The sequence below is a fragment of the Podarcis muralis genome, chromosome 2 (genome assembly GCF_964188315.1).
Source record: "Podarcis muralis chromosome 2, rPodMur119.hap1.1, whole genome shotgun sequence".
Classification (NCBI taxonomy): Eukaryota; Metazoa; Chordata; class Lepidosauria; order Squamata; family Lacertidae; genus Podarcis; species Podarcis muralis.
The window spans coordinates 60,159,536-60,170,580 of NC_135656.1; the positions used below are offsets into that span (position 1 = coordinate 60,159,536).

Genomic DNA, 11,045 nt, shown 5'->3' on the forward strand with positions numbered 1-11,045 from the left:
AACATTGGGATGTCCAAAAAAGCAATAAAGATGACACAGGTGGCTTCAGTGGGGAGGAGGAATTGAAGAAAAATAATCAACCTCCCCATTTCATTAGCAAAGCTGTCTTCCTGGATCTGGGAGTATAAGGGCACAATTGGATTTAACCCATATATTTTAGATTGGTGTAAATATATAAGAAATTTCAGTTGAAAATAGTCATTAGAGTGTTTGTGTACAAGGCCTACTGCACAGATAGCATAGGAGGCTTGAATATATTGTGATATATACATAATTTGTTTTAAAGCAAGTGTATAAACAGCAGCTATGTGCTCCCATCTTTAGAAGAATATTTCTTTTTTTGAGTAACAGAAAATTGATTGTAAAACTTCAGGAATGACATCAATGGAAGATTCAATTCTAGATTTTTGCAGGTCATCAGAGACTAAAATTAAACAGAGGAACTACTTTGGGTGGAAAGAGTTCTCCTGGGTCCAATCAAGGGCCCATCTAGGACAGTCTCCTGTTTTCCACAGTGGCCAACCATATGCCTTGAGGAAAGCAACAAACTGGGCAGGGGGTGGGCAGTAGCTCTGCTCTGTTATTTCTTTGAATAAACATATTTGACTTTGAATAAGCACTGGGACTCAAGATGTTATTGCACAAATTGTTGGTCAAGTGTAACATCTGCAAAGAGCTGTACAAATTGAAACAAGAACTTGTTGATATATAAATGTATAAATGAAAAGAAGTCACCTCTCAGCTGATCGCAAACCCAAAAGCAATTGTGGGTAATTTACTTTAACCCAACTCTTACATTATTTGACATCCATTGTTTGCTACAAATGGTTCTTTATTCAAGTTCCAAATATAGATTTATTTATATACTATTTTCAAACTATTTCATGTTAATATTAATAAGAAATGCAAAAGACAGTAGTCGGCAAAATCTAAATAATTATGTTTTTAACTGACAGTCTCTCAAGAGTTTCAACATCTTACAATTGACTTTTCCTCCTTAAGGTTCCTCTATTATCACATTATGTCGCAATTTAGGTGTGTTGGGATTATGTTCAATTAGCCAATCAGCCAGCCATGTCTATAGAAGAAAAAAGAAGAAACAGGTTATCTTCAATTACATTTTCATATGAACAAAAGTTTTGATTGGAAGAATTCAAGTCCTGCATCTCTGCATATCGAATCTCACTCAGAATGAACCCAATTTACCCAGTTTCCCTAAATAATTCCCATTTCCTCAACTGATTCTTAATAGGGGAACTCTTCTTAAAACCAATACACTTTGCTTCCAATGATTCTCATCTTTGTTTTTGTTTTTTTAATGAACCTGTTTGTCTGAGGAGTTGAGGAAGGAGGCAGGCAGTCTAGACTGCTCCTTACATGCAAAGAATAATTGATCATGGGTATTCTGGCTTAATGGATCCAGACTAAATATGCAGATAGAGAAGTACTGCTCTTATCTGCTGTCAATTTTTCTTTTGCATTCCCATTCTTGATACCACAAGGGCCGGCTCCTCATAGGCAGTGGGGGTGGAATTAGGTTCCCCCCCCCCACATGAACCCGAGGCCATCAGTTGTGTTCTAGGCTTGACAGTGGCAGTCATTGTGATACATACAAAAGGATCTGCTGGTTTCCTCTTGCACAGTTCCGTAAGTCCTTTCAGCAGGGTGGGGGTGACATAAAGGCTCAGGTAATCCTTAGCAGCTTGCCCGACTGGGATTGGTTCAATAATCACTAGGAAAAGGAATTACATATTTTACTGCCAACGTATTGAACAAGATTCAGCTAAAGAGCCCCGCTAGTGGAAACCTGTGGCAAGCACTTCTGCTAGCACAAGAAGACTTCTTCCTTCTTTCCCTGCTCCACAAAGTGGCTCTGGAACAGCCTGAGGTGGCAGATCACTCCACCAGGCAAGGAGAAATGCTTGTGCTGACAGAGAAATCAGCTTAGCACAATGTTGAATTCCTCCCACAGATATAAAACTATATATTACCTTCAAATGTTGAACCTATTTTATGCTTGTTCTCTATAGCAGCTAAGCTATTTTGTTTCTCACAAAACAATGCAGAGAACAGATACAGTGTGTTGCTCCCAATGTCATTCAGCACGAAACTTTACTGAATTCATTGGCTCATCACCTAATGAAGTTGTTCTACAGAAACAAATAATAACAGCTGACCTTGGGATAGTGGTGGGGAAAGCTATCCTAAGCCACCCCTAATTCATTAGATAATGAACAAAGGCATTTCTAGATGGTCAGTTTCTAACATGATAAATGTGTAGTTAGTACTCACTGGCTATATGAGATCCTGGTATTTTCTTTCAAATGGTTCAGATTATGTTCCCCTGTCCCCAGACCCTGTTCAGATAACAAGACTGGAAGTAGACCTCATGCTCATAGAGTGTAATGTCTGAATTAGAAGAGCCCATCCTAAGAGGCCTGCTGGTTTAGACCAAAGTCTAGCATCCTGTTCTCACAACTGCCAGCCAGATGTCCATGGGAGCTCACAGCAGGACCTGAGTGTTAAGAGTATTCTCTTCTCTTGTGACCCCCAGAAACTGGTACTCAGAGGCGTACTGCTTTCAACAGTGGAGGACAATAGCCATCATGGTTAGTAGACATTGATCGCTTTATCGTCTGTCAATTTGTCTAATCTTTTGAGAGCTGTCCAATCTCGTGGCCACTGCTTCATCTTGTGGGAGAATTCCCTAGTTTAACTATGCACTGTGTGAAGGACTTTATTTCATCTGTCATGAATCTTCCAACATTGCTTTGTTGGAGGACCCCAAATTCTAGTATTACGAGTGGGACAAACTTCTCTCCATCTACTTTCTCCACACCACATATAATCCCATGCACCTCTATCATGTTCCACCCTTTTTCTAAACTCATTAAATCCCCAAATGTTGTAAGCTTTCCAGGCTCTTGAATTGTCTGCCCCTTTCTGAAGCTTTTCCACTTCTATGGCATCCTTTTCGAGGTAAGGCAAGTAGAAGTGTACAGATGTGATCACACCACAGATTTGTATGATGGCTTTATCATACTGGCAAGCTTATTTTCAGTCCCTTTTCCAATATTCCTATGCACATTGGGTCTCACTCCTGGTCAGTCACCACCAGTTCAGACCCCATGAGCTATATGTGGTATTAATCCCGCCCCCTTATATGCATCACTTGTTTACATTGAATTGCATTTGCCATTTACCACACATTCACTCAGTTTGCAGAGTTCCTTTCGGAGCGCTTCTTGATGGCTTTCTGTTTTAACCATGCCAAACAATTTGGTATCATCAGCAAACTTGGCACCTTGCTGCTCACCTCTAACTCTAGTTCGTTTGTGAATAAAATAACAACACAGTTCCCCATACCAATCCTTGAGGGCTCCATTTTCTACTGTTTATCTTATCTCCAGTGCTATTTATTATTTACATGAAGCCGTTGGGAGCGGTCATTGGGAGTTTGGGGGCAAGGTGTCATCAGTATGATGATGACATTTAGCTCTATTTCTCCATAATATCTTAATCAGGAGAGGCCTTGTAGGCCCTGGGCCATTGCCTGATTACAGTGGTGAAATGGATGAGGAAAAATAAGCTGAGCCTGAATCCTGGCAAGACCGAGGCACTGTGGCTGAGCAGTTCCTCACTATCCTGCCATTTCAAGAACCTCAATATAGTTTTCCTGTTGAATGTGAAAATAACTGAAAATCTGGTTGTTAACATTCATCTAAACAAAAACTGCAAAGCTTCAGGTAGCATGAACACAGCACATGGATAAACCCTAGATTTGTTTATCTTATTAAAAGACCTTAAGGCTAAAGGAGTCATAAGGGCTGATTCTTCAGCACACTGTTGATACAGGACAAAGCTGATTGGGGTTATCTACTTTGGAACTTGTATCAAAGGGAAGGATTAACATATAATCTATCCAATTTATAAGAGAAAACGTATTTTGTCTCCAGGGGAGTTGCTAGCGCCAGCCACATGAAAGACTTCTTCTATTCTATGGGACATCTTTCAAAAATGCTTGGATCATAAACATTGTCTGACATACACAAACCGTATCAGATTTGAGAAGCTCAGAAATTACAAAAATGCTGTAGAGCCGACAAAGCCAATATAGGGCTTCCAGATGTTGTTGGACTTCAACTCCCATCAACCCCAGCCAGCATGACAAAAGGTCAAGAATGATGGGAGGTGTAGTTCAGAAACATGTTGGCTACTTCTTCCACAAAAGGTCAAATATAATCCTTTGCTTGCTTACAAAAAAACCAAGCAGACACACATATGCAGCAAGGCACATCATTTTGCAGTATGGCTTTGCAAAGGGATGGGAAACTTGTGGCCCTGTGGGACTCCAGGTTCCATCACTCCTGACTGGTGGCTAGGCCTGGGCAATGTATTGATACATCGCCTGGGACTGGTATGAGGGGCAGAATGTGATGGCGGCTTCACTCACCGGTATATTGTGAGTGAAACCACTGCCGCTCCTGAGTCCCTCTGCCACCAGCGCCCTGAGGGAAAAACAAGCTGTAGCGGTGGCTGTTTCACCAGCAATATACCGCTGAGTGAAACCGCCATCCCAACTCTTCCCTCATACCAGTGCAGAGGGAGAAACAAGCTGCCCTAAAAGGTAGACTATATTTGAATGAGGCAGGTGTGGAGGGAGAGAACAGATGGTTTTCCTCTATGTAATGCTAATTCTAGATGGCAATAATTATGTACCTTCAGGAAACATGAACCGGATCTCTCTTTCAGCTGAGGAAAAGCTGGTACTGCCATGAAGTCCATTCCTTAGATCATCTGTCCCATAAATTGCTCTTAAGCTACAAACCATAGAGACATGTTAATATATTCAGTCACTGGTACAATAATAAACTGCTAATTAACATGTTTAATTGGGTTTTTAATATACAAAATAACTTGGTCTATTAAATTGAAAAAATGTGCATAAAAATAGTAAGTCACATATATAACATAAAGGTTGCCTCTCGTACTTCACTCCATTATTACTCTGCTCCTTTCTCCAAGAGCAATCAACCTATAGATGTATCCTAAATTGAAGAAGTATAGGTGGCACAGACTGGTTGGGCTGACTGTATCTAGGCCTTACATGCCTGGATTTGCTAAATATGTTTGATCTGGAAGTCGAGAGGCAGCTGGGATACGGTAGAACCAAGGTTCTTGATGGAGGGGAGCCATGCCTGTAGAATACCCCCTCCCTCTGCCAGTAGAAAACCATTTGCCTGGTACAGACATCCCAATGGGCAAAGGTTACATCTGTTGCCAAAGTGCCTGGCAGAATGCCCCTGGAAGGGTATGCAAGCAGGAGGAGGGGTGTGCTTGGTCACATCAAAGCCCCACTCAAAGCCAAAACTAGGTGGATTCTTTGCCAATGAAAGGGCTGGCAGAAGTGGAAACAATGGGCAGGCCTGATTTGGGAATAACCGACCCCACCCTTGCTGACAATAGGATGGGAGTGCTCTTGAATGCAGCAGAGCACTGTGGCCAATCAATGCACAGTGGCACATAAACCCTGGATATATAAACCCTTCATGTATCCAATGCATAGCTACAAACACAAACGGTGGTGTGTGGGTGGCCGCAGGAAGTGTGGTGACTGTGCTCTTGGAATCCTGTTGTGGCTATGTGCTTTGTTTATGGTGTCACCCTGAAGCACGTGAGACATGCATGTGTTGCTGATTGACGCAGTTGTGTTGGATGCGGCGGGCATGCTTGCTGGGTGGTGTGTTTAGATTGGCGGCTGCTGGTGGAATTGCTATGGATGTCATGGACACGTCTTTGTGGCATCTACTGAACTTTGGGGCTTTCCCCTGGCTATGGCCCCAGCAGCTAACAGGGTTAGGAGGTAGTGGTGTTTGCACTGGCAGTTTGTCAGTGGTCACACTGCATGATGGAGTCCCATAATCTGATTTGCTCTGCTTGTAAACCTTAAAAAATGAATTTGCGATAAGCTGGCCTTGTGAATTATTTTGAACTTCACTGTCACAACCCTACACTCATTTTGTAAAAGAACGGTTATAACACTGAAAATATTACGTCCATTAACTTCAGCTGGACTATTTGGGGGTAGGTGGTTCGTAAGTCCTGTGAATGGAGTACTTTACCTGTCAGGAAAATTTTCCCTGGCTACTATGGTATTTGAGGGCCCAAGCAGGTCCTTCCAATATGAGATACCATTATGCCGAGCGAGAACCATCGCAACTAAAGGTCCAGAACTCATATAAGATGTTAAGTTAGGAAAGAACATTTTTCCATACTGTTCAACATAGAAGTTGCTACACTGCTCTGGGCTTAGTTGGAGCTTTCGTTTCTGGAAGAAAAAAAAGAGAAAGAGAGAGAGAGAGAGGGAGGGAGGGAGGGAAAGAGAAATAGCTCCTTATAACCATTGTTCCAAGATAATAAAGCACTACAGTTAGCATTAACATATCTTATTACTTAAGTATTGGGTTTATAGGGTGCTAGCGGAGGGGTAGTACCTCTCATGGGGGACACATCATGTTTCTTCTGGGATAGTTTGTCCCCCTTTGGTCCTCACCCTGCACTCAGCTCTCACCTGTGGCTCCTAGAAACTGTCAGCATGCAACTGCAGCCACATCATGGAAAATGACTTCGATTAGCTGGCTAATCCATGTGAGAACAACTGATGGGTCAAAAAACCCTTGGTGAGTTAGGGACTTCCCCTGCATGTAAAGACAGGCTCTGGCAGATTGAGCAGGTGGGATCAACACAACAGTAATGAAGGCACATGCTGTAGAGGGAAGTCAGGGCTCGTCTACCTGGTAAGGTAGCCCATCTAGGAAAAGGAAAACTCTGATTCTAAACCTAATCTGCCTTTTGCTATATGTTTGGGAGAAATCCAGAGTGGAGACTCTAAGATGGTGAGATGGTGCCTTGTATGTCTTCTTCTGGCAATTCCTGCAGCCAAGCTGGTGCCAAACATATTGCTCTGTTTTCCGTTGGACTACATCAGCAAGGCCGAGAGGGGGTCTTGTCTGGGCAGCCCAGGACCTCCATACACGCTCTGCAGGCTGGCACCCCAGGGAGGTCACTTGGGTGCTGCTAACGCAGCAGTTTGATTTCAATTGTGGAGGTGCACTCTCAAGACAGACAAATGGCGGCAAGCATTGGTCTTTATTTTCCAGCAATCTCTTTTCCAGAGCCAGGCCTACAAGTGAGGAGACCACCTCTGGCAACATGAGGGGAAGCAGTGGCCTCCTGGCTGTTCATCCTAAGCTCCCCAAGCCATTCCCCTCTGACAGAGTTGCGTATGCTATGCGACTTGTTGCACGGCCCCCTAAACTAGCCTGAAGTGTTGGGGAAGATGCTATCCCTTCACAATTGTGAAAGTAAGATTCAGCTGCCAGTCCAGTCAGTTGCCAGTACATGGAATGGGGAACAGATGCTTTCTTGTCCTTACCCTAGGCAGCAAAAGGCCCTGCTGTCCCAATACTTCTACAGTACAGCCTGATACCTGCCCTAGGCTCAAAAGTGAAGGGAGGAAAGAAAAATGCAGACAAGACTGTGCTTGAGATCTTGATCAATGGACGCCACCTGGAGTTCAATGGAGGAATTACCAATGATCCAGTTTTGGGCCTTTAATACTATTGATGTTGATCACGGGGTGCTAGTGACCTTGGCAACAGGACTGGATTATTCCCACCTCTCCCCTGCCATATCCCTGCATGGTTCCCTTTCATGTTTACTATGTTTGGCCTGAACCACACAAGCTGTTCCACATGAAAAGCAATTTCTGTGAAGCAGCTCCCTACATGGTTGTGGCAATTACCCTATTTTATCACATCACCACAAATTCTCTTTTTCAAGCATTTGTGGACCTACTTCATACAACTATCCTGCAGCAAGTTTCATGCAGTTGCACTTCTAAGCAGCTAAGCCACATGGTGCTGGTATAAATCAGCCCAATATGAGGCAATTTGGTAAGCCTGTTTGGAAATATGGAGTCCGATGCCACCAGTAAGTTGATGAATGATGATACCCAGATCTCTTTCTTTTTCCTCTAAAAGATAGAGCACCTGCTTTCCACAGTGAAAGTGCAAGGTTCAGTCCTTGGCATCTCCAGGTAGGGTTAAAAAAGACACTCATGACTGAAACCCTGGAGAACCACTGTCACTCGGTGTTGAAAGTTCTGAGCTAAGTGGGCCAGTGGTCTAACTTGTCATAAGGCAGCTTCTTAGGTCTCATCTGAGGTCTTAGGAGGATCTGTAAGCAGATGTGGTTGGAGTTTTCCCCAACATCAGATTTTCTATAGAAAGGGTCAATCCATTCTCAATATTCACATTATCTGATACAAATCAAACATATTAATTCAACTCAGCTCACTTGGCTCATGGTAAGTTTTCTTTTCTTTGTAATAAAGCATATTACTGTTCAAATTTTGTGCTAGTATAACAAGTGAAATTTACTGAGAAGAAATATTTTGGGAAGAACAATGATTAACTACTTGTTTGCAAAACTGAAACTGCATGTTTTTTCTTAAAACCAAGACTATAGCTATGCAATAGCGACATCAAGTGGCCAGTTTCAAACATTAGTTTGTTATTGCAATACAGTACTTCCCCTATGGAAGCAGCATTAAGTTTTAGCAGTCTTAGCCAACAGCAAACATCTGCCAACACATTTGAACAACAAAAATATTTGTTATGATAGTGTGTGAATGATGGTGTATAATGAGTCTGAACTGGTGTTCACCTATTTTGAGTTAGAGTACTGTGAGGCAGAAGAATGTTAATTTGACATGACAGGTGCTTATTGTGGGATAGGTGCTGCTGGTGCATGCACGTTTTTTTGCTGCATCTGCACAATGTCTGGGGTATCAAAGTCCTAGCCCATATCTTGCACACACACCCATTTAATTTGGTTTCATCATTTCTACAGAAAATCCAATGTTAAAAAAAAGAACTGATGCCAATAACCTGTTTGTTATATCTGAACAATTTGTTTAAGTCACTGCCTTGAAGAAACCATAAAACTCTGGAGGTAGTGGAGAAAACCAGGTACAGTGGTACCTTGGTTTACGAACTTAATCCATTCCGGAAGTCCGTTCTTAAACCAAAGTGTTCTTAAACCAAGGCGTGCTTTCTCACAGCAGCGGGGGACTCAATTTACACTCATCAGGAAGCGGAACATGTTCTGCTTCCAAGGCAAAGTTCACAAACCAAAACACCTACTTCTGGTTTTGCATCGTTCTTAACCCAAGTTGTTCATAAACTAAGCTGTTCTTAAACCAAGGTACCACTGTACTGGCTTCAGCTGGCAGGGCCGCCTATCACTCACTGCTGCGCAGGAAGGATCCTGACTTTTGATATTTTCATTGTTATTGTATTAATGCATTTTCACTGATGTTTCTTATAAGTCACCTGCAAAAGTTATATCCTGCAAGGCAAGATACAAATACATAATATGAATAAACAAATAAACAAAAGCATATTCTAAGTATACAGTGTTCTACTTGAACACAAAAATATTTGTTTATTATAGAGATTATAGAGACTGCTTGGTATGACTAGCAGATCAAAAGCATAATTTTAAATCAGGGCAAGGACCTTGTAATTATATTATTTGCTAATTTTAAACACACTTCGATTTACACTTGACTACATGAAACGTCTTTCTTTTCAGGTTACCTGAACAATGGTGAATCCAGATCTGAGAATTATATCTTCTATTTCTTCTTCTTTGTTGATGATATCTGGTTTAATGATGGCCAGGGTTCTTTCAACATAAATCTGAGGATCGGGCATTAATGCCTGCATCTTGGCAGTTAAAATCCAAGTCCTCTTCTCTCACTGAAATGATAACATATGTTACGGCCGCTACATTTTACTCTCTAGCCAGGAGGGTGAATTAATATTCATCTGGCCACTTCTGGGTAATTACAGCACTCCCAAAATTACATTCTCCCCCGCCAACCTGTCTGAACACACAACCCGATCCTACGTGCGCATTTACTTGGAAGTAAACCCTGCTCAATCCCAGTAGGTCTGGGGCTCCTGCCTCAATGCTGCCGCTCTTTTAATGGTTTTGTGAGCAGCTGCTTAACAGCCAGAGACCACCCGGCTCCCCTCGCCGAGTTACAGAGCTGCAAAAAAAAGGTCACCTGCAATCTTACTCGCCTCTGTGCATAACAAGCTGCCCATTGTGGATCCAGACCCAATCCTATGCATGCTCACTTGGGAATAAATCCCGCTATATTGGGGGCAGAGCGGGGCTACTTCTTGGTTACGATGCGCAAGATTTATTTTCTCTCTCTCTCTCTCTCTCTCTCTCCTTTGTCCCCTCTTCCCCTAGTGATCGTCTCGCCCATCGTTGCTCCTCCAAGCTGCCTGGACCCGTCCATTGTGAGAACGAGGTAGCAACCCTCCCCTCCTCTGGTCACCCTGCCCCGAGGGCCAAAATGAGCAAGCTGGATGATCTCACCCCGTTATGAGGTCCCAGAGTCCCTCCTCCTCCACGCAGACGTCACTCCGACCCGCGAGGAGTCCCCTCTACGCGCTGACTGATTAGCCCAAGGAACCCCAGGCTCGGTTGCCGGGCAACAGAAGAAACCCAAGCTAAAGCCAGCACCTACGGCGGCCGACAAGGCCAGTTTGCGTCGTTCTCCTTTGACAGGCAAATGTGGTTGGAGCGACGGGCGGCCGGCCGGCCGTAACGGATGGAAGGACTGGGCGAGTGGGATCAGTATCTGCTTAGTGCGGCCGCGTTTGTAAGAACTCGATCGTTTAGCGTGGGGGCCCCGACATGTTGAAACTCCCTGCCAGGGTTTTTCAATGTGTTCTTTTCCGAAGCCATCGTTATTTAGACAAGTTTGGACAGATGTTTAGAAAATTTGTATGGGTTTTAATTTGTTTTAGCCCATTCTGCTGCTCCCTCGGCCAATAAAGCGAGATGAGCGCCGCAACCCCAGAGTCGTCCGCCACTGGACCTAACGGTCAGGGGTCCCTTTACCTTTACCTATTGCTTTCTGCATGTTTTAAATTATGGTTGTAGTGATAATTTTTTGGTAAACC

The 11,045-nt window shown here is 43.2% G+C and overlaps 1 protein-coding gene across 4 annotated transcripts; it reads right to left on the reverse strand.

The window, feature by feature from the left end:
- Positions 1-617: 617 nt before the first annotated feature.
- Positions 618-10,614, reverse strand: NME5 (NME/NM23 family member 5). 4 transcript variants are annotated; one of them, XM_028718133.2, is made up of 6 exons: positions 10,456-10,611; positions 9,663-9,824; positions 6,123-6,328; positions 4,720-4,820; positions 1,614-1,732; positions 618-1,078 (listed from the first exon to the last, which is right to left on the reverse strand). In XM_028718133.2, exons 2-6 carry the CDS (start codon positions 9,789-9,791, stop codon positions 998-1,000), a joined length of 636 nt encoding a protein of 211 aa, XP_028573966.1. In that variant the 5' UTR covers positions 9,792-9,824; positions 10,456-10,611; the 3' UTR covers positions 618-997. The 4 variants fall into 4 exon arrangements, with proteins under 4 accessions (XP_028573966.1, XP_028573968.1, XP_028573967.1 ...); XM_028718135.2 differs by lacking the exon at positions 10,456-10,611 and adding an exon at positions 10,209-10,448; XM_028718134.2 differs by lacking the exon at positions 10,456-10,611 and adding an exon at positions 10,152-10,448.
- Between the last annotated feature and the right edge of the window lie 431 nt (positions 10,615-11,045).

What these genes read in the sequence shown, in the direction of transcription:
- NME5 (XM_028718133.2), bottom strand. Translation starts at nt 9,791, where the DNA reads ATGCAGGCATTAATGCCCGATCCTCAGATTTATGTTGAAAGAACCCTG. An exon ending in CTGGATTCACCATTGTTCAG is followed by an intron (nt 6,329 to 9,662) that starts GTAACCTGAAAA and finishes TTTTTCTTCCAG; the next exon opens with AAACGAAAGCTCCAACTAAG. An exon ending in AGGGAAAATTTTCCTGACAG is followed by an intron (nt 4,821 to 6,122) that starts GTAAAGTACTCC and finishes TATGGTTTGTAG; the next exon opens with CTTAAGAGCAATTTATGGGA.